Source organism: Eubalaena glacialis, chromosome X (assembly GCF_028564815.1).
Source record: "Eubalaena glacialis isolate mEubGla1 chromosome X, mEubGla1.1.hap2.+ XY, whole genome shotgun sequence".
Lineage (NCBI taxonomy): Eukaryota > Metazoa > Chordata > Mammalia > Artiodactyla > Balaenidae > Eubalaena > Eubalaena glacialis.
This window is the reverse complement of record NC_083736.1, coordinates 5,671,192-5,691,075: the sequence shown is the minus strand read 5'-3', so window position 1 is coordinate 5,691,075 and position 19,884 is coordinate 5,671,192. Positions and strand designations below refer to the sequence as shown.

Genomic DNA, 19,884 nt, shown 5'->3' with positions numbered 1-19,884 from the left:
AAACGGTATCATATGGTATTTATCTTTCTTTTTCTGACTGACTTCAAGCAAATATTTTCTGAAAGTATCAGATGCTAACTACTCTCTGCATTGTGGGACATACTGTCTGTATCAGCACAACCCCTCAACTTTGCTGTTTTGTGGGAAAGCTCTGTGAAGTGGGAAATGTCATGGCTGGGTGCCAATAAAATTTCATTTCCCGAAGCAGGTGGTTGCCCAACCCCTGACCTAGAACAAGTAACCCTGCCAGCATCAATCTCCTTTTCTGTAAAATGAGGAAACTGAACATACTACTAGCATGACCCTCCTACCCAATAGGGTCATAGTAAAGATCAAATTAAATGATACATGAGAGGCTGTTTAATAAACCATTAGGCCCTGTGCCATGGTATTTATAATAATTATAGATATAAATGTCTCATTCAGTCTTCCAAAAAAAGTACTTTAAAAATTTATTTTATTGAAGTATAGTTGATTTACAGTGTTGTGTTTAATTTCTGCTGCACAGCACAGTGACTCAGTTATACACATATATACATTCTTTTTCATATTGTTTTCCATTACTCTTTATCACAGGATGTTGACTATAGTGCCCTGTGCTCTGCAGTAGGGCCTTGTTGTTTATCCATTCTCTATATAATAGTTTGCATCTGCTAACCCCGAACTCCCAATTCCTCCCTCCCCCACCCCCCTTCCCCCTGGCAAACACAAGTCTGTTCTCTATGTCTGTGAGTCTGTTTCTGTTTTGTAGATAAGTTCATTTGTGTCACATTTTAGGTTCCACATGTAAGTGATATCATATGGTATTTGTCTTTCTGACAAAAGTATTTTTTGTTGACTTGGTTTCTGAGCAAAATACACTTAAAGCAAATTCAGCCCTGCATCGCGGTTCTATCGTGAGCACATCGCAGCGTGGAATGCACATCCAGCCACACACTGGGTGTTGTGGAAGGACTTGCTAATGAAGAAATAAGCCCTTTCGGCTGAAGTGACCACCTCGGGTTTTAAAGTTTCCTCTTTAATTATATAACAAGAGTCGCTGGAATTCGTGAGCCTCGCATGTACCCATAACATGTCATGTGTAAGGCAGAGGTTGACGCTTACTGACAGATGAATACCCTGCCGGGCTTGGGTGTGACAGGTGCCGTTACCCTTTAGAATAACTGCATTAGCTCCGGTTTCCAGTGCTGTCACCCTCAGAGGACAGTCACACTAGACCCCCTTCCCCACCACGGGGCACAAGATTTTCTTCTCTACTGAGCAGTTGTGTCTTCACAACTCTCTGGGCTTAGGCAGTGGGCTTAGGCAGTGGAGCACGTTTAGAATATGGTCAGAGATGGGAATAAAGGGTATTAGGACAAGTGACAGCAACTGTGGGGACAGAAGCAAGTTTGATCTTTGAAACACATTTTGCCCGGGAATTTTTTTTTTTCTTTTTTATTAACATATTGGGCCTTCCCTTTCCTTTGAGGATGATGGTGCTAGGCACTGAAACTAACCAACACAGGGCAAAACCACCCTGGGAAGACCCATGAGGAAAATTTTGGAATCCTAGGACTCATGGCAGTAGTTCCCAGCTTATGGAGTGCTGTCCATGAGGTGGGAATGGGGGACTGACCTGGAGGAATATATTGCAAACAGTCAGAGAATCATGGCCAGGAGTACATAAAGTGCAGAATTTTAAACCGTCTGTAGCACACGCAGTATATTTACACAGAGGAATGTTGGCTGCTGTTGGTGTCGTTTCCAGAAGTTTTGCTAGAATCTGAGTGCCCGAGTGTGTGTGTGTGTGGTTGTTGGAAGTGATACAGCTCAGGAGAGCATGAACCAGCAGTAAGATGCACTGCATTTAGGACATCTAAGCTCGTGGGGTTTTGGTGACAGAGGAGTCAGTAATGCTGAGAACTGAATCAAGTCATTTGATAAGCTATATGTTTTCCCTAGTCATTTATCCAATCAGAATAAACTAACAAGAGCGAACGAAACTTGGAAAAAAAGATTTTCAGTTCCCTGAAACCTCAGTCATTAGCCCTATGGTAGATTAGAACACTTTGCAATTTAATGAGCCAGACTGCCCTTCTTTTCCTTAAGTTGAATAAATCAGGTGAGCTCTCAGTTAAGTTATATGACCCTAGGTACATATTTTTAATTTCCCTTGATGAAACCTATATGAATTTTTACATCATTGGTGAGATAGTCTACAGAGGATAAGAAAGGTAATTTTGGAAGGTGTCTTTTTGTTTTCTCTCTAGGTATTATCCTATTCCAGAAATTGGTATCTACACCCAGAGCAATCAGGGAAGAAAAAAAAAGTTCCAGGACAGTAAGGCACAGAACCAGATATCTGGGGGCCTTCTCACTACAAACCTCCCCTTTTTAGACTGTGTTTGTATGGTCATGTGCGTGTGTATATATGTATGCATATTTCCACATACACATATTATACACAAACACATATGTGTGCTCTATAATAAACATAATTATATGTGTTTTGTTCTTTTAAAAATAATGACAATAAGCGAATTATCTAGGTCAGGTTCATTTTAATCTATTTATGTTTTCTCCTCCACCAAAATGCAGTTCCCTCAACAGAAATTTTCAACACATTTTCACCTTTTATTTACTTACTTTTATTCCTTGTGGGGGGAGTTGGTGGCTGGCTGAGGCCTTTGTAAACAATGCAGTACTGATCATTTAGTAATCAGCTCTAGAAATGAAAACAAGAAAGACATTTAAAAAAAGACATGTTAGAAAAGAGGAATGAACAGTTTTAAATGAGTTAACGATGCTTTATTTTATTTTTTTATTTTTTAAATTTTTGGCTGTGTTGGATCTTCGTTGCTGGTTGTGGGCTTTCTCTAGTTCCGGGGAGCAGGGGCTACTCTTCGTTGTGGTGCGCGGGCTTCTCATTGTGGTGGCTACTCTTCGTTGTGGTGCGTGGGCTCAGTAGTTGTGGCTCACGGGCTTCAGTAGTTGCAGCACATGGGCTTCAGTAGTTGTGGCACATGGGCTCAGTAGTTGTGGCGCACGGGCTTAGTTGCTCCACGGCATGTGGGATCTTCCTGGACTAGGGATCAAACCCATGTCCCCTGCATTGGCAGGTGGATTCTTAACCACTGCGCCACCAGGGAAGTCCCAGGATGCTTTATTCTAACTGGTTTCTTGCTCCTTGCCTCACCTTCTTGCTTTCTCCACAGAAGATTCTTCTGTGCGGCATTCTCCACAATTTCCAGCCCACCCCTTTTTTTTCTCACATCACCTGCAGGGTATTTCCAATTCAGATACAGCTGGGAGCATTTGAACTTCAGTGTTGCATGTTTGCTTATTTATTTATTGTTAGAGCTGATACTGTTAACATGTGGGCTCAAGGACAGATGGAGACTCTTTTGCCTTGAAACAGTGTAAGGAGTATTATCTTTGTGTTTCTTCAGTCCTTTCCCAGTGTACAATTCTGCACAAGCCTCTAGAAGCTTCTCTGACCTGCTCTGTCCATGCCTTTCCTTCGGGCTTGCATCTGAAAGTACAGAATCTCTTCTGAGTACTGTTGCTGTTTAACACAGCACCCCTCCTCCCCCATTCTTCAAGGCTTGAAGACCTTACATACTCAGGAACTGCTTTGGAAATGGAAGGGTTTCTGGCGGTTCTATTTATTTTTAAGTTTGCTACAGAAAATGCCGATTTCCAGTTCTTAGGATAAAAGTAGAGCCTCCTGGGACTTCCCTGGCAGTCCAGTGGTTAAGACTCTGCGCTTCCACTGCAGGGGGCCACAGGTTCCATCCCTAGTCGGGGAACTCAGATCCCACAGGCCACGCAGCACAACCTCCTGTCTCGGGGACGGTTTGCTCCGTGTCAGAGTAAACTTGGCTTTGCATTCTGACGAGACAATGAATCGCAGCCTAATTACACATGGCTTCTTATGCAAGCACCGTCGTCAGTAGAAATTTAGGTACTTCTTACGTGAAATGATCTTCTTAAAGCTTTTAAACAATTGGAGAGACTTCCTGATTCCGTTCAGGGTTCTTATTATATGGGTTAATGATATGCATACAAAGATTTGCTTTGCTTCCAAAACAAATCTAATCTGACGGGTCCTCATAAATCGTGAGTTAAGGGCGTTCCCAAGGCATGCATTGTTAGAGGGAAGGAGTCCTGATGGGGAAATGCATGCTCATTTTCTTCACATGGGAGGGATGTTGTCGACAGGTGCTGATGAGGGGTGTGCTTTCCACAGAAGTGGGTAGACGGAGGCTTTACCAACAGCCTGCCCCTCCTGCCCGTAGGCCGGACAGTGACCATCTCACCATTCAGCGGGCGAATGGACATCTCCCCGCAGGGCAAAGGGCAGCTGGATTTCTATGTGACCATCACCAAGCAGGACATACTGGTGAGTAATGATGTTCACTGATAAGTGAAGACTCCTCATCTCCGAAAACTTTCCACATGCTTCCAAAACTTTGGCAACTCAGTTTTATGTACAAATTGCATAAATATTTTAAATAATCTACATGTGTCATGCATATGGACATGACTGTTACTATCAACAGTCTATTTGTGAAACATTTTCCGTTTCTTCACTTATTTTTCAGGTCAATATACTGGGCAGGATTTCAGTGCACTTTTAAATTAGATCATTGAGTTGTTTTAAAAGATGGCAGGAATTAAGTAGGTAAAAACATCAGAGAAAAACTTAGGACCTAACAGAATAACTTAGATAAAAATGTGGATTCCCTTAATCTAGTCGAATAGTTCTCAACAGGAGGTGACATTATACGCAGGAGACACGGGCAGCGTCTGGAGACAGTTTTGGCCATCACATCTGGGATGTGTGCTAGAATCTAGTGGGTAGAGCCCAGGGGTGCCGCTTAGCATCCTACAGTGCCCAGGACAGATCCCACCACAGAGAAGCATCTGGCCCAAAACGTCGGTGGTACCCAGGCTGAAAAACCCTCATGCAGTGTATGGGTGGGGGTGAATTTTTAAATTTAATTTTCTTCCTCCTGATTTTTTTTTAATTGCTAATAGTATCTATGATAAGAAAGCTCAGGTTACAGAGATGATGTCCCTTTACCTGTACTGTAATATCCTCCAGCTCCCATTTGTCTTTCTGTCCTAGCTGTCCATGGCAAACTCCGTGAGGCTTCACCAAGCCCTTTTCCCACCAAGCAAGACGATAATGGAATCACTATATCATCGTGGCTTTGATGACACCATCAAGTTTTTACTTAAAGAAAGTTGGTTTGAATACAACGCTTAAAACTTTACAATGCAAAACACATTTCAGACCATTCTTGATGGAGGTTTCTAATTAAATCCTTTTTTAAAAGCCTATCATAACTCTCTATCTGTTTTGTTATTAGTTTTTGTAATATTTGTAATTTTTAATATTTAAATCATTACTTGGTGCAAGGAAATGAGGCATTTTGGTTGAATTTGGCAACGTCATTAAGGTGGTTACACTCAGGTGATAAGGAATCGTTTTTAGAGAACCATCACATCCTTTGAAAGCCCGTTGGAAATGTAGGGGGTTCTCTGGGGAAACCATGGAATGTTGAAAATGAGGGTCGTGCTGTACACATTCTCTGCAGGGATAATGTGGCAGCACCCTTTAGACGTGAAGCACGGGTGTTTCCAGGAGATACCAGTGTCCTGTAGTTCCAGAACGGAAGGAAGCATGTTCTCAGGCTGCACCCCACTCCCTCTCAGGTGGGCCAGGAAGGATGTGAGAAATAGTCAGCATCGTGAAAGGCCTTTAAGAAGGGGTGGAGCAACGAAGGCTTGCTTTTCCTAGGTGTGTACAGTTGTTCCTGGTGTGGAGGTAGAAAGGTGAATAGCAGAGAGTAACCAGAAGCCCAGAGTTTGCAGTTAGGTACGTCTTCCTTAGTCCTCGTCCTCCGTAAACCTGCTCGCCAGCTAATGTGATAGTCAGGCTCTTCTGACGCCTCCCTGTTGTTAATATTCTCTGTCCTTATCATCTCCCCAGCTCTTTCTCTGTCCTGGTTTCTCTGTCTTTCTCTCCCGATTCCTTCAAGGCCATACTTCACCAAGTGTTCAGCCATTACTCTGTGTACCGGACATAGGTCCGCTAAGAACTTAAATGGATAAAATACTACTAGACACGAAGAGCCAAGCCAACCAAGTAGCCTAGCAAATAACAATTCAATCCAGAATCATCATTCCTTCATTATTTTTAAATCATGCTATACTGACCCCAGGTCTTCCATTTTTAAATTTACTTATTTATTTATTTATTTATGGCTGTGTTGGGTCTTCGTTTCTGTGCAAGGGCTTTCTCTAGTTGTGGCAAGCGGGGGCCACTCTTCATCGCGGTGCACGGGCCTCTCACTGTCGCGGCCTCTCTTGTCGCGGAGCACAGGCTCCAGACGCGCAGGCTCAGTAGTTGTGGCTCACGGGCCCAGTTGCTCTGCAGCATGTGGGATCTTCCCGGACCAGGGCTTGAACCCGTGTCCCCTGCATTAGCAGGCAGATTCTCAACCACTGTGCCACCAGGGAAGCCCTTTCATTTTTTGAGTAGTTGTCCCGTCACTTGAGGACTCGTGTGTAGGTTTACACTGACTCATGTACACCCGTCTTAAATCTTAAATTGTTTTTATGGCGCTTTCCCAAGCATGAACTCTTAATTACTATGAAGCAGTGAGACACAAACCAGTTTAACTGCACGTCTTTAATTGTTTTGCATTTCTCTTTTTACCGTTTGAAACCATTCTTTAAGTCAATTTTATGGTTCTTAGAAGCCCAAAATACACAACTTTTAGCACAGAAACACCAACTACTGCTTGTTTTCTTACGAGTCATGCCAGGACTCGGAGAGTAGTGACATTTCTTGGGGGCGTGTGTTTTTCCTACTCTAGCAAACATGTAGTTAAATCTTAATATGTTGTTCTCATAAGTGACTTGAAGTGGATGGATTCTCTGTTCTTCCATCTGTTTATTCACTAGATTTTCCCCTTACCTGTTATTTTATGTGAATAATCTATTTGTATGCTATTTCAATAAATTACTTATCGATTCCTTCCCCTGAGCAAAAACAAACCTTCATATGTTAGACTTTTAAAAACTATATCGTACCTTCGACATATATCTTTGACCATGTGAGTGGATGGTACTTGCCTTGAAAAACCCTGTAAGATGGTCGAAAGATGGGTGTGCAGGGCAGCAACTTTCTCACACCTGGGAGACGTGGCACCGTGATACAGCACCTCACCTGTAGCATCAGTGTCGTCCAGGTGTGCTCGGCCAGCTCCTCACCTGAGGCCCGTCACAGCCCATGCTGCGTGGAGGTTACAGTGCGTCCTCCTGCAGCTACAGCAACAGAAACGGGCGCTAACGACAGGGTGCCCATGTCATTGGGACCAGCCCTTCAAAGCGCTGCAGCCCTGGTGTATGCAACGTCTGAAGAGACTTTCTGACCCAGATCCGGATAGGTTTGCTCGGTAATTACTGTGACTGGCAGCTTGAATAAGTGCCCATTTCCCTGTTGGGGTAATTTCCTAATGTCTTTGAATCTGTCATTTAAAATTTCACTAGTCTTTTCTTCTTTTCAGTAACACTCTTTACTTTGTAACTATGGTAACCCACTGCTTCCACTGACAATTAGAGAAAATAGATTTGGTTTTGAAGTTAAATAATGTGCGAAAGGACCAAGCAGTATATTTTAAAAAAACCCACAAAACTCTCTTACATTCTGGTTTCCCAATATGGGGCATTGTGTGTGCATACGAGAAGCTTGCAAAGAAAGAGCCGTGAGGCTCTGAGCATTGAATTATGATTCTAAACAGACATGGGCAGTTAACATGGACACATTTCATTTATGCTGCTTTTTTTCCTGATGACTAAAACACATACATATGATTACTTTTATATATATATATATATATATATATTTATATTTTATTATATATATATAATTTATATATATATATATATATATATATATATAAAAGTCATAGAAATGTTTCTGAATCTAGGGCATTACTTTTACAGTTGAGGAACCAATCATTAGGGAAATTCAGGTTTTGAGGTTTTTCTGGCCTGAGTTATGTCTACACTATAGCAAAATAAAACTGAAATTTGAAGTAATTATCCACATAACTTGAAGCAGGAGGAAAAGCAATTACTGCAGATGAGGAAAAGTGGATAAACTTCAGTAATGATAATAATTGCTATTATATAAGAGTAACAGTATTATTATTTCATTATAACTTTATATTATAGTACTGTTAAAAGTAGTTATCATCATTGTTCACAGATTGACAGTTTAGGTGGGCTGACTTCACGTAATTGCTCAGCTCTGCACTTAATTTTGCCCCTATTGACACAACTCAAAGCTTTGCTGACTAAATGCTAATACGTATAGTTATGTATCCTCACATGTGTCCCCTCGGGATAATTCTCCTGCTCTCTCTTTTTTTTTTTTTTTAATATCCCTTTCTCTTGACGGACTTCAAGAGGGGCAAGAATAGGATTCAATCTTTTCCTTGTTATATATAGAAAGCATCTCTGAATATGCAGTCTTGCACAACTCATAATAGCATATCCAACTTGATCTTGAAATAAGGTAAAGGTAGTTTGTTGGAAGCACAGACGAGGGAAGGGATGCATTTCGCTGCCACTTCTGATGGCTCCTTGCACGGGATGCACACAAGCAATGGTAGTAGACGGAGGATGTCGTCACCCCTAGCAAGGCATCTTCGTCCATTCAGGCTGCTGTAACAGAAAACCACAGACATTGCTCCCTGTTCTAAAGACTAGGAAGTCCAGGATCAAGGCACTGGCCGATTCAGTGTCTTCACATGGTGGAAGGGGCTTTCCAGGTCCTTTCTTAAGGACACTAATCCCATTCATAAGGGCTCCACCCTTATGATCTAACCATCTCCCAAAGGCCCCACTTCCTGTTACCATCATCTTAGGGGTTAGGATTTCAACCTATGGTTTTTTTGTCCGGGGACATAGACATGCCATCTGTAGCTCAAAGGGAGATAGATTTGCTGCTGTACCATGAGGGGAGGGAGGAATGTCCATGAAACCCAGGTAATTCCCTTGGGTATCCCCTCTACTACCATCACTAGTGGACTAGTTAGTGGAAAACTACGGCGACTGTCTATGGCAGAAGCGAGAGTACAGATCAGTCAGGACTGAACATTTGGGTCATTGCGCTGGAGGACGGGCTCTGATCACCAGAGGTGTGGGTGGAAGCAGAGAGAGTGCGTGATGGAGAATGAGTGAGCGGAGTGAGACTTAGCTGAGGAGCAGTGACACAGCCACAGGCGGGTATCCTGAAGCACAGGGCAGGAGCAGTGCTCTGGGACAGCCAACCTGATGCAAGACAGTCAAGCCTTGGCACTGTTCAGAACCCCGGGCCTCCACCACTGCTGACTGTGGGAGCCGCCTGGTCATGTCCTTTGAGTGCACTCTCTCTGTGACTGTACTTATTTGGCTGCAACCACCTGGCTTGTGGGAACTCAGTTCCCTGACCAGGGATCGATCCAGTGAAAGTGTAAGGGCGGAATCCTCATCACTGGACCACCAGGGAATTCCCTCTCTCTGACTTTAAGATAGCCAGAGCCACTGTCTGCTACTTGCTACCCAAGTATAGTTGATATAGTTAAAATGCATCAATTCCTCCTCAACAGCTAGGGAAAAAGTAGATGAAGCCTTGCAAATTATCTTTCTCTTAATGTCTTGTGTTTAAAAATCCCTGTGAAGGGAAGCACTGTTTTATGGTAGGATATCTGTCTTCCTAAAGCATTAAAAGGTTGGTAAACACAAAAGGATTTCAATTAGGTTGTCAGTTACAGAGACAGAGACTCACCATTTGTCTCCGAATGAGCGGTTTGGTGCTTCATTGAAATTTACGTGCAGTATGAGGAGAACCATCATTTGAATATGATAGTTTTAACACACTAAAGCTGAAGGAGATTGTATGGGCTGCTCTACTGTCATTCCTCATGTTTCACTATCAAGTGTGTTGTCAGATTAGCAGCTTTGCAAATCCCTGCCTAGCACGCTGAGAACTGAATACATGATTGAATTTGAACGGGTTTTCTGGTTTTACAATCTGAAAACTTGTTTCCAAACACAGTAAGGTTGTTTGATTGCCCGTTATAACCACCTATATATTGTGATGCTTGGTACACCATTCTCTTCAGAGATTTCCAACCTCTCTCTCTTTTTTTTTTTGTAAATGAGTTTTTTTTAAATTAATTAATTAATTTAGGCTGCATTGGGTCTTTGTCGCTGCATGGGGCTTTCTCTAGTTGCAGCGAGCGGGGGCTAGTCTTCGTTGCGGTGTGCGGGCTTCTCATTGCGGTGGCGTCTCTTGTTGCAGAGCACGGGCTCTAGGCACACGGGCTTCAGTAGTTGTGGCTCGTGGGCTCTAGAGCGCAGGCTCAGTAGTTGTGGCGCACGGGCTTAGTTGCTCCGCAGTGTGTGGGACCTTCCTGGACCAGGGCTCGAACCCATGTCGCCTGCATTGGCAGGCAGATTCTTAACCATTGCACCACCAGGGAAGTCTGTAAATTTCCAACCTTTCTTGAATGTGACCTACTTTATATGGTGATCCAATACGTATATGTATATATTTTACATACACATATGTATACATAAATTAAAAAATTAAAAATAATTTCATAAGACAATACTCTCATTATATGTAATTCTTTTTGATATTTTTATCACATTTTCTTAAAAAATACTGTCATGACATTTAAATGATTTCACAGCTGCTAACAAGTCAGGAGCTAGAGTCTGAAAACACTGTTCTAACCGAATTTTAGAACATCAGAGTCACTGAAGTTCTCAATTTGTGTTTAAAATGCCTTTATTAAAAAAAAAATCACCCTTTAAATATGGCATGGTAGAATAAATAATCAGTACTATGTTTGAAATATTCATTTCTCCTCTCAGCCTAAGTTCTTAAATATATTTTATCTAACTTTATGGCTGTAGAACATTGCACGGAAATAATTTCTACTCCAAAACCACAGCAGTTTTCTATTAATGTATTAATTTACTACCTGCTGTAAGAGGGCTATAAATAAAAATTCCTTAGTTTATTTCATCTATAAATATCTACTGAAATGGTGATAGTAATCCCATAATGGAAGTCTTTACTCAATTAATAATATAACTCAAAAAGTAATTTTTTCAGCCACATTGTGGGTTTTCAAATAGTGACTTTAGCTTTAAATATGTAAATAGTTGATATCTTATATAGGTCATGGTCACCTTTGAACAGTGATTATATAATCAGTTGGCTAGATTCTGTCTTGAACAATTTAGTATTACAAGCTCATACAATTTTTGTATGAACGAGTACAGTTGATTTCATTGTCATTTGTTATTTTATACACCAACAATATAATTTGTTATGTTTTACAATGCCTGTACTCTCCCTGTCAGTAAAATATAATCAACTTGCTATTAAAAATGAATGCATATGGAGTTAGAAGCAACTCCATATGCAATATGGTGAAATACTTTGCTTAAATATCTTTCTGTAATTCAGGTTTTACACTGATCTATCCCATTTGCTCAGAGGCAATAATTCATTCACTGACATCCGTATTATTTTTACAGTGTCATTTAAGTGTTGGTATGGCACCAATGTAGTTTTAATGTACATTTCAAAATACCAGTGATCTGCAAGATGTTTACATGCATTAGAAGGACCGGATAGAAGATGTTTCATCTGTTGCTTTCGGGTCTATGCCATCAGTATTGATTGAGAATTTAGTGGGTGCCAGCATCTGTGCTAGATGGTTGAGATGTGAAAGTGAACAAACGGAATAGGTCCCTGACTTCATGGAATATCTGTTTAAAGGGTAAGACAGTAGAAGATAGTAACAAGTAGCTGTGCAAATAAACAAGGTTTAAGAAAGGCAGATGGTATTAAATCACAAAAACAAATAGAATAGTGTGCTATAGAATAACAGGAGTGGCCTCAGATAAAGTGTCACCAGTTCTTCCACTGGCACCTTCCTAGGAGTTCAAAACTTGCCTCCATTTCCTCAAGGTGTTTTCTTGCCATCTGCTGGGAAGTTACTGTATTTTTGTCATTGTACTGCCGATCTTCCATGTTTTTGTTGTACATAACACCTGCCCAACCACACGCAGGTGCCATTGTGTAGACGTTGTTACAGATGCCGCCTTGCAGTAGTTTGGTTGTGTCTGTGGGTGGGGTGGTACTGTTGGTGATGGATCTTCTTTGGATGCTTTTCCTCTTGGGTTAGCTTGATAAGGTTTGGGCACAGATAATGCGAAATCATGAATAATAATAATGCATTTTCTTTTTCATTTTGTTGTGTGTGGGTGGTCAGACATGTTCTGAATGCTGTATCAGAGAGATAGGCATCCGTGTCCATACATCTCTCTTTTTATGGCACGACCCCACCCTTTTTTTTTTTTTTTATTGCTTTATTTTATCAGAATGAACTTTCCTTTTGAAAACAGTCTATTTACTTGCACAGTATTTTTCCATACTGGAAAAAGAAAAATACAGACAGCCTTAAAAGGGACAACCTCATATTTCATACCTTAATTTAACTGTTGGCAGTTAGCACATTTGCTCCGACATTTAAAAAACACACAAAAATATTACATTTTAAATCGAAAGCTCCTCTTCTTTTATTCCCCCTCTCTCCCGTTTCCCAAAGGTAACAATTGTACTGAAATTGGCCTGTAATAAACACATATCCATACGCATACACAAACACACATACAGATATAACAAAATAAAGTATTTCTGTGTGCCTTTTAACATTTATATAATGTCATCATTCAGTGCGTATCCTTTTTTTTTTTAACATCTTTATTGGAGTATAATTGCTTTACAATGGTGTGTTAGTTTCTGCTTTCTAACAAAGTGAATTAGTTATACATATACATATGTTCCCATATCTCTTCCCTCTTACGCCTCCCTCCCTCCCACCCTCCCTATCCCACCCCTCTAGGTGGTCACAAAGCACCGAGCTGATCTCCCTGTGCTATGCGGCTGCTTCCCACTAGCTAGCTATTTTATGTTTGGTAGTGTATATATGTCCATGCCACTCTCTCACTTTGTCACAGCTTACCCTTCCCCCTCCCCATATACTCAAGTCCATTCTCTAGTAGGTCTGTGTCTTTATTCCCGTCTTGCCACTATGTTCTTCATGACTTTTTTTTTTTTTTTTTTAAAGATTTATTGATTGATTGATTGATTGATTGCTATGTTGGGTCTTCGTTTCTGTGCGAGGGCTTTCTCTAGTTGTGGCAAGCGGGGGCCACTCTTCATCGCGGTGCGCAGGCCTCTCACTATCGCGGCCTCTCTTGTTGTGGAGCACAGGCTCCAGACACGCAGGCTCAGTAGTTGTGGCTCACGGGCCTAGTTGCTCCGCGGCATGTGGGATCTTCCCAGACCAGGGCTCGAACCCGCGTCCCCTGCATTAGCAGGCAGATTCTCATCCACTGCGCCACCAGGGAAGCCCCTTCATGACCTTTTTTTTTTTTTCTTAGATTCCATATATATGTGTTAGCATACGGTATTTGTTTTTCTCTTTCTGACTTACTTCACTCTGTATGACAGACTCTAGGTCCATCCACCTCACTACAAATAACTCAATTTCGTTCCTTTTTATGGCTGAGTAACATTCCATTGTATATATGTGCCACATCTTCTTTATCCATTCATCTGTTGGACACTTAGGTTGCTTCCATGTCCTGACTATTGTAAATAGAGCTGCAATGAACATTTTGGTACATGACTCTTTTTGAATTATGGTTTTCTCAGGGTATATGCCCAGTAGTGGGATTGCTGGGTCGTATGGTAGTTCTATTTTTAGTTTTTTAAGGAACCTCCATATTGTTCTCCATAGTGGCTGTATCAATTTACATTCCCACCAACAGTGCAAGAGGGTTCCCTTTTCTCCACACCCTCTCCAGCATTTATTGTTTCTAGATTTTTTGATGATGGCCATTCTGACAGGTGTGAGATGATATCTCATTGTAGTTTTGATTTGCATTTCTCTAATGATTAATGATGTTGAGCATTCTGTCATGTGTTTGTTGGCCATCTGTATATCTTCTTTGGAGAAATGTCTGTTTAGGTCTTCTGCCCTTTTTTGGATTGGGTTGTTTCCTTTTTAACTCATTTTTCTCACTTGACCTTTTATCGTCAAGATGGATCCCTGCTATAACTGTACGTCAGGCTCAATCCTTTCAACTACTGTATCAACATATCACCATTTCTTTATCCATGTTTCTGTCGATGGACATTTCAGTCATTTCAAGTTTCCAAGCCTCACAGATAACGTTGGTACGACCCTCCTCAGACATGTTTCCTTGTACAATGTGTGTAAAACTCAAGGGCACCTATGCGTAGGTGGGACTGCTGAGCCGCCACAGGTTACACATAGCTTGAACTTGAGTAGATACTGCCAACTCCTCTCTAAGGCAGACGCACCTCCTTCACACACGTAGGACTGAGCAAGAAGTCCTACCACTCCTTATTTTTATCGGTACTCGGTTTCCTCAGACTTACTAATTTTTTCTAATCCTATTTTTGCTTCAACTTACATTTCCCCGGTTACTGGACAGGTGGACATTTTTAAACAATAGCAACTTTAAAGAATCATAAATATTGGCTATTGAGTAGCAAGTTATCCCCAATCACCTGTGAGTCAGTTCCCCCACCTGCTGTCCCACCAACTGCCAAGCACTTTCCCTTGTACTTCCTATAAATAAGGACATTCTCCTACACATGCACAATATAATAAAATCAGGGAATTAATATTGATATGTGTCCTCAGAGTTGATTCATGTTTCACCAGTTGTCCCAAGAATGTCTTTTATGACAGAAGAACTCAGGTAAGAATCATAGGTTCCATTTGGTCTTCACATCTCTTCAGTTTCCTTCAGTCTAGACCATGTTATAGTCTTCGTTTTTTTTTTTTTTTTTTACTTCATGGACCTAGGAGTTTGGAAAATTATGAGTCTGTTATTATATTAGTTTCCTAGGGCTGCTGTAACAAGTACCACAATCTGGGTAGCTTAGAACAGCACAAAATTATTCTTTCACAGTTCAGTAGACCAGAAGTCCAAAAATCAAGGTGTTGGCGAGGTTGGTTCCTTCTGGAGGCTTTGAAGAAAAAGCTGCTCCAGGGCCTCTCCCCTAACTTCTTGTGGTTGCTGGCAATCCTGGGCATTTCTTGGCTTGTGGCAGTATCACTTTAATATCTACCTCTGTCTTCACAGGAGCTTCTTCCCTGTGTGTCTGTCCTCTTATATTCCCATAAGGACATCAGTCACTGGACTTAGGACTCTCCCTAAATTTAGGATGATCTCATGTTGATATTCTTAATGAATTATATCTGCAAAGACCTAGTTCCAAATAAGGTCACATTCTGAGATGCTGGGTGGACATGAATATCGGAGGGATATACTATTCAACCCACTACACTTATTTTATAGGATTTCCCTCCTTTGGAGTTTATCTGCTGTGTTCTCATGATTGGCAGGAAAATCACAGGTGATTTCCTTCTCATAGAGGTAGGTGATGCTACCTTCTTATTGCATCTCACCAGATGAGAAGTGGCTTAACCTTGGTTAAAAGTGGTATCTGCCAAGCTTCTTCCCAATGAACTTACTCTATTCCCTTTTACATTAACTACCTTGTGGGGAAGTATTTTAAAATCACATAAATATCATGTTCTTTACTAAGATTTCCATTTGTTTAGATGTGTATGGACTTGTGGTTTCCTCTTCTATTTAATGGATTATAATCTATGATCATCATGCATTTTTATGCTCAAATTTTCCTCAGTTTGGTCAATGGGAGCCTATTTTGGCTGATTCCTCTGTCCTTTTCTTCTTTTTCATTGAAATATAGTTTACAATGTTGGGCCAATCTCTGCTGTACAGCAAAGTGACTCAGTTATACATATACATATATATATATATATATATATAGTTTCTTATACTCCTTTCCATTATGGTTTATCACAGGATATTGAGTATAGTTCCCTGTGCTATACAGTAACACCTTGTTGTTTATCCGTTCTAAATGTAGTAGTTTGCATCTACCAGCCCCAAACTCCCAGTCCATTCCTCTCCCTTCCCCCATCCTCCTTGGCAACCACAAGTCTGTTGTCTATGGCTATGAGTCTGTTTCTATTTCATAGATAAGTTCATTTGTGCCATATTTTGGATTCCACATATGAGTGATATCATGCAGTATTTGTCTTTCTCTGTCTGACTTACTTAGTATGATCATTTCTTGGCCTATCTAAGTTGCTGCAAATGGCATTATTTCATTTTTTAATGGCTGCATAGTATTCCACTGTATTGGGTTGGCCAAAAAGTTTGTTCGGGTTTTTCCGTAAGATGTTATGGAAAAACCCAAATGAACTTTTTGGCCAACCCAATACATATGTACCACATCTTCTTTATACATTCATCTGTCGATGGACATTTAGGTTGTTTCTATGTTTCGGCTATTTGACAGATCCTCATCACTCTTTGAGCAATTCCTTGCTTTCTGGAACAATACTCTCCAGGCTCATCTTGTCCCTTCTCTGCCCCAGCTCTGGAATCAGCTATTTCTCCAAAGGTTGTGATTCCTTATAGTAGAAAATGGTATTTATATTTATGGTACGTATAAACAAAACTTATCAGCCAAATAACAGTCTTATTGGTGTGATGCAGCTCCCAGGTCCTCTCAGTGAATAGTGATAGGGAATTTGGACGTATATGTACGCATGCATGGACATACCAACATTTACATCTAAGTATATTTATTTCTATGTCTCTGTATCTGTGTATCTATCTATCTAATATATGTAAGCTCTCCTTCTTTGCCAACTTGGTTGTGATGTCTTCCCTGTCCATCATTCAACAATTGGATTTTGATAGTTCAGCAATAAAATTCTAAATTAAGTCATTATGCAAATCGCCAAAAAGAAAAAAAAATTTTTTTGGTCTGATGCATTAATTTGATAACTTGCAATATGCATGCTAGATTAATAAAATAGTGACAATTAAGAATGAAAAACAGGTTTCAATAAAAAATCATTCAAAAACATTATTCACAGGCAAATGACAAGCCTATGCCTAATAATAAAGTGTGAAAGACATTCCATTAAATCAGGAATAAGACAAGTATGCCTGGCATCTCTGCTACTGTGCCTCTGGTTTTGGAAGCTCTAGGAAATACAGAAGCAAAGATAAATAAATAAAGGCTAAGGAAATGTGGAAAAAAATAGCAAAACCAGTATCATTTGTAAGTTGTGTCCAGCATTATGCACATGAGGTAACACACCACAGATGCTCAATAGTTGAGTAATCAGTGAATGATTCTGTGCCTAGAAATCCAAGATAATCAACTGAAAAAGTATTACAAAAAGTTAAAGAATTCATTAAAAATGCTATAATAATATATAAAAATTAATAGTACTTTTATACCAGCAGAATTTAAAAAGTGGGAACAGTGAATTCACTGTAGCAAAAAAGATGCATAACCTCTTAAATACGTGCAAAACATATATGAAAACTCTACATATTTGCCTACTTATGTGATAATGACATAAAATCTTCTGAGACAGGAAGATTACACCCTGTGTGGTGTATAGTCTTATTAAGCTACACATTTTACAGACTTCGATCACATGATCAATATTTTTATTTTCAAAATGTGACAAATAGATGGTAACATTCATCTGGCAGAATAAATGCTCAATGACAGCCAAGAAAGGATAAGTGATTTTTTTTCTTTTTCTTTATATTTTATTTTTTATTAACGTATAGTTGCTTTACAATGTTGTGTTTGTTTCAGGTGTACAGCAAAGTGATTCAGTTATACATATATATGTATGCATCTTTTTTCAGATTCTTTTGTCTTATAGGTTATTACAAAATATTGAATATAGTTCCCTATGATATACAGTAGGTCCTTGTTGTTTATCTATTTTATATATAGTAGTGTGTATCTGTTAATCCCAACCTCCTGATTTATCCCTCCCTCCCTCCCTCTTCCCCTTTGGTAACCATAAGTTTGTTTTCTATGTCTGTGGGTCTATTTCTGTTTTGTATGTAAGTTCATTTGTATCATTTTTTTTTTTTTAGATTCCACATATAAGTGATAATCATGTGATACTTGTCTATGTCTGGCTTACTTCACTTAGTATAATAATCTCTAGGTCCATCCATATTGCTGCAAATGGCATTATTTTATTCTTTTTTATGGTTGTGTAAGATTCCATTGTACATATATTACCACATCTTCTTTATCCATTCATCTTTCGATGGACATTTAGGTTGTTTCCATGTCTTGGCTATTGTAAATAGTGCTGCAATGAACATTGGGGTGCATGTATCTTTTTGAATTATGGTTTTCTCTGGATATATGCCCAGGAGTAATATTGCAGGATCATATGGTAGCTCTACTTTTAGTTTTTTAAGGAAACTTCGTAACTGTTCTCCATAGTGGCTGTACCACTTTTTACATTCCCACCACCAGTGTAGGAGGGTTCCTTTTTCTCTACACCCTCTCCAGCATTTGTTATTTGTAGACTTTTTGATAATGGCCATTCTGACTGGTGTGAGGCGATACCTCATTGTAGTTTTCATTTGCATTTTTCTAATAAATAGCGATGTTGAACATCTTTTCACGTGCCTACTGGCCACCTGTATGTCTTTTTTGGAGAAACGTCTATTTAGGTCTTCTGTCAATTTTTTGATTGGGTTGTTTCTTTTTCTGATATTGAGTTATATGTGCTGTTTGTATATTTTGGAAATTAATCCCTTGTTGGTGGCATCATTTGCAAATATTTTTTCCCATTCTGTAGGTGGTTTTTGTGTTTTGTTTACGGTTTGCTGTGCAAAAGCTTTTAAGTTTAATTAGGTCCCTTTTATTTATTTTTACTCTAGGAGAAGGACCCAAAAAGATATTGCTGCAATTTATGTCAGAGTGTTCTGCCTATTTTTTCCTCTAGGAGTTTTATAGTATATGGTCTTACATTTATGTCTTTAATTCATTTTAAGTTTACTTTTTGTGTATGGTATTAGAGAATGTTCTGATTTCATTCTTTTACATGTAGCTGTCCAGCACCATGTATTGAAGAGACTGTCTTTTCTCCACTGTATATTTTTGCCTCCTCTGTTGTAGATTAATTGACCATAGGTATGTGGGTTTATTTCTGGGCTTTCTATCCTGTTCCATTGATCTATATGTCAGTTTTTGTGCCAGTACCATACTGCTTTGATGACTGTAGCTTTGTAGTATAGTCTGAAGTCAGGGAGCCTGATTCCGCCAGCTCTGTTCTTCTTTCTCAAGATGCTTTGGCTCTTTGGGGTCTTTTGTGTTTCCACACAAATTTAAAAATTTTTTGTTCTAGTTCTGTGGAAAATGCCACTGGTAATTTGATAGGCATTGCATTGAATCTGTAGATTGCCTTGGGTAGTATATTTATTTTGACAATTTGAATTTTCCAATCCAAGAACATGGTATATCTTTCCATCTGTGTCATCTTCGGTTTCTTTCATCAGCGTCACATAGTTTTCAGAGTACAGGTCTTTTGCCTCCTTAGGTAAGATTATTCCTAGGTATTTTCTTTCTGATGCAGTGGTAAATAGGAATGTTTCCTTAATTTCTCTTTCTGATTTTTCGTTATTAGTGTATAGCGATGCAATAGATTTTTGTGTATGAATTTTGCATCCTTCAACTTTACCAAATTCATTGATGAGCTCTAGTAGTTTTCTGGTAGTGTCTTTAGGATTCTCCTTGTATAGTATCGTGTCATCTGCAAACAGTGACAGTTTTACTTCTTTTCCAAATTGGATTCCTTTTATTTCTTTTTCTTCTCTGATTGCCATGGCTAGGACTTCTAAAATTATGTT

At 39.8% G+C, this 19,884-nt stretch overlaps 1 protein-coding gene across 5 annotated transcripts in view; it reads left to right on the top strand.

Moving 5' to 3' along the window:
• The window catches only part of LOC133082239 (patatin-like phospholipase domain-containing protein 4), a 72,953-nt gene that overhangs the window by 29,784 nt on the left and 23,285 nt on the right, over positions 1 to 19,884 (top strand). For 4 of the 5 annotated variants that reach the window (XM_061178755.1, XM_061178753.1, XM_061178751.1 and 1 more), the window contains 2 exons: positions 4,232 to 4,384; positions 5,114 to 5,293. In XM_061178755.1, the coding sequence (XP_061034738.1) occupies positions 4,232 to 4,384; positions 5,114 to 5,254 (294 nt within the window). In that variant the 3' untranslated portion in view covers positions 5,255 to 5,293. Of the gene's footprint in view, positions 1 to 4,231; positions 4,385 to 5,113; positions 5,294 to 19,884 lie in introns of those variants that run through there. The other variant, XM_061178754.1, reaches the window with a different exon arrangement.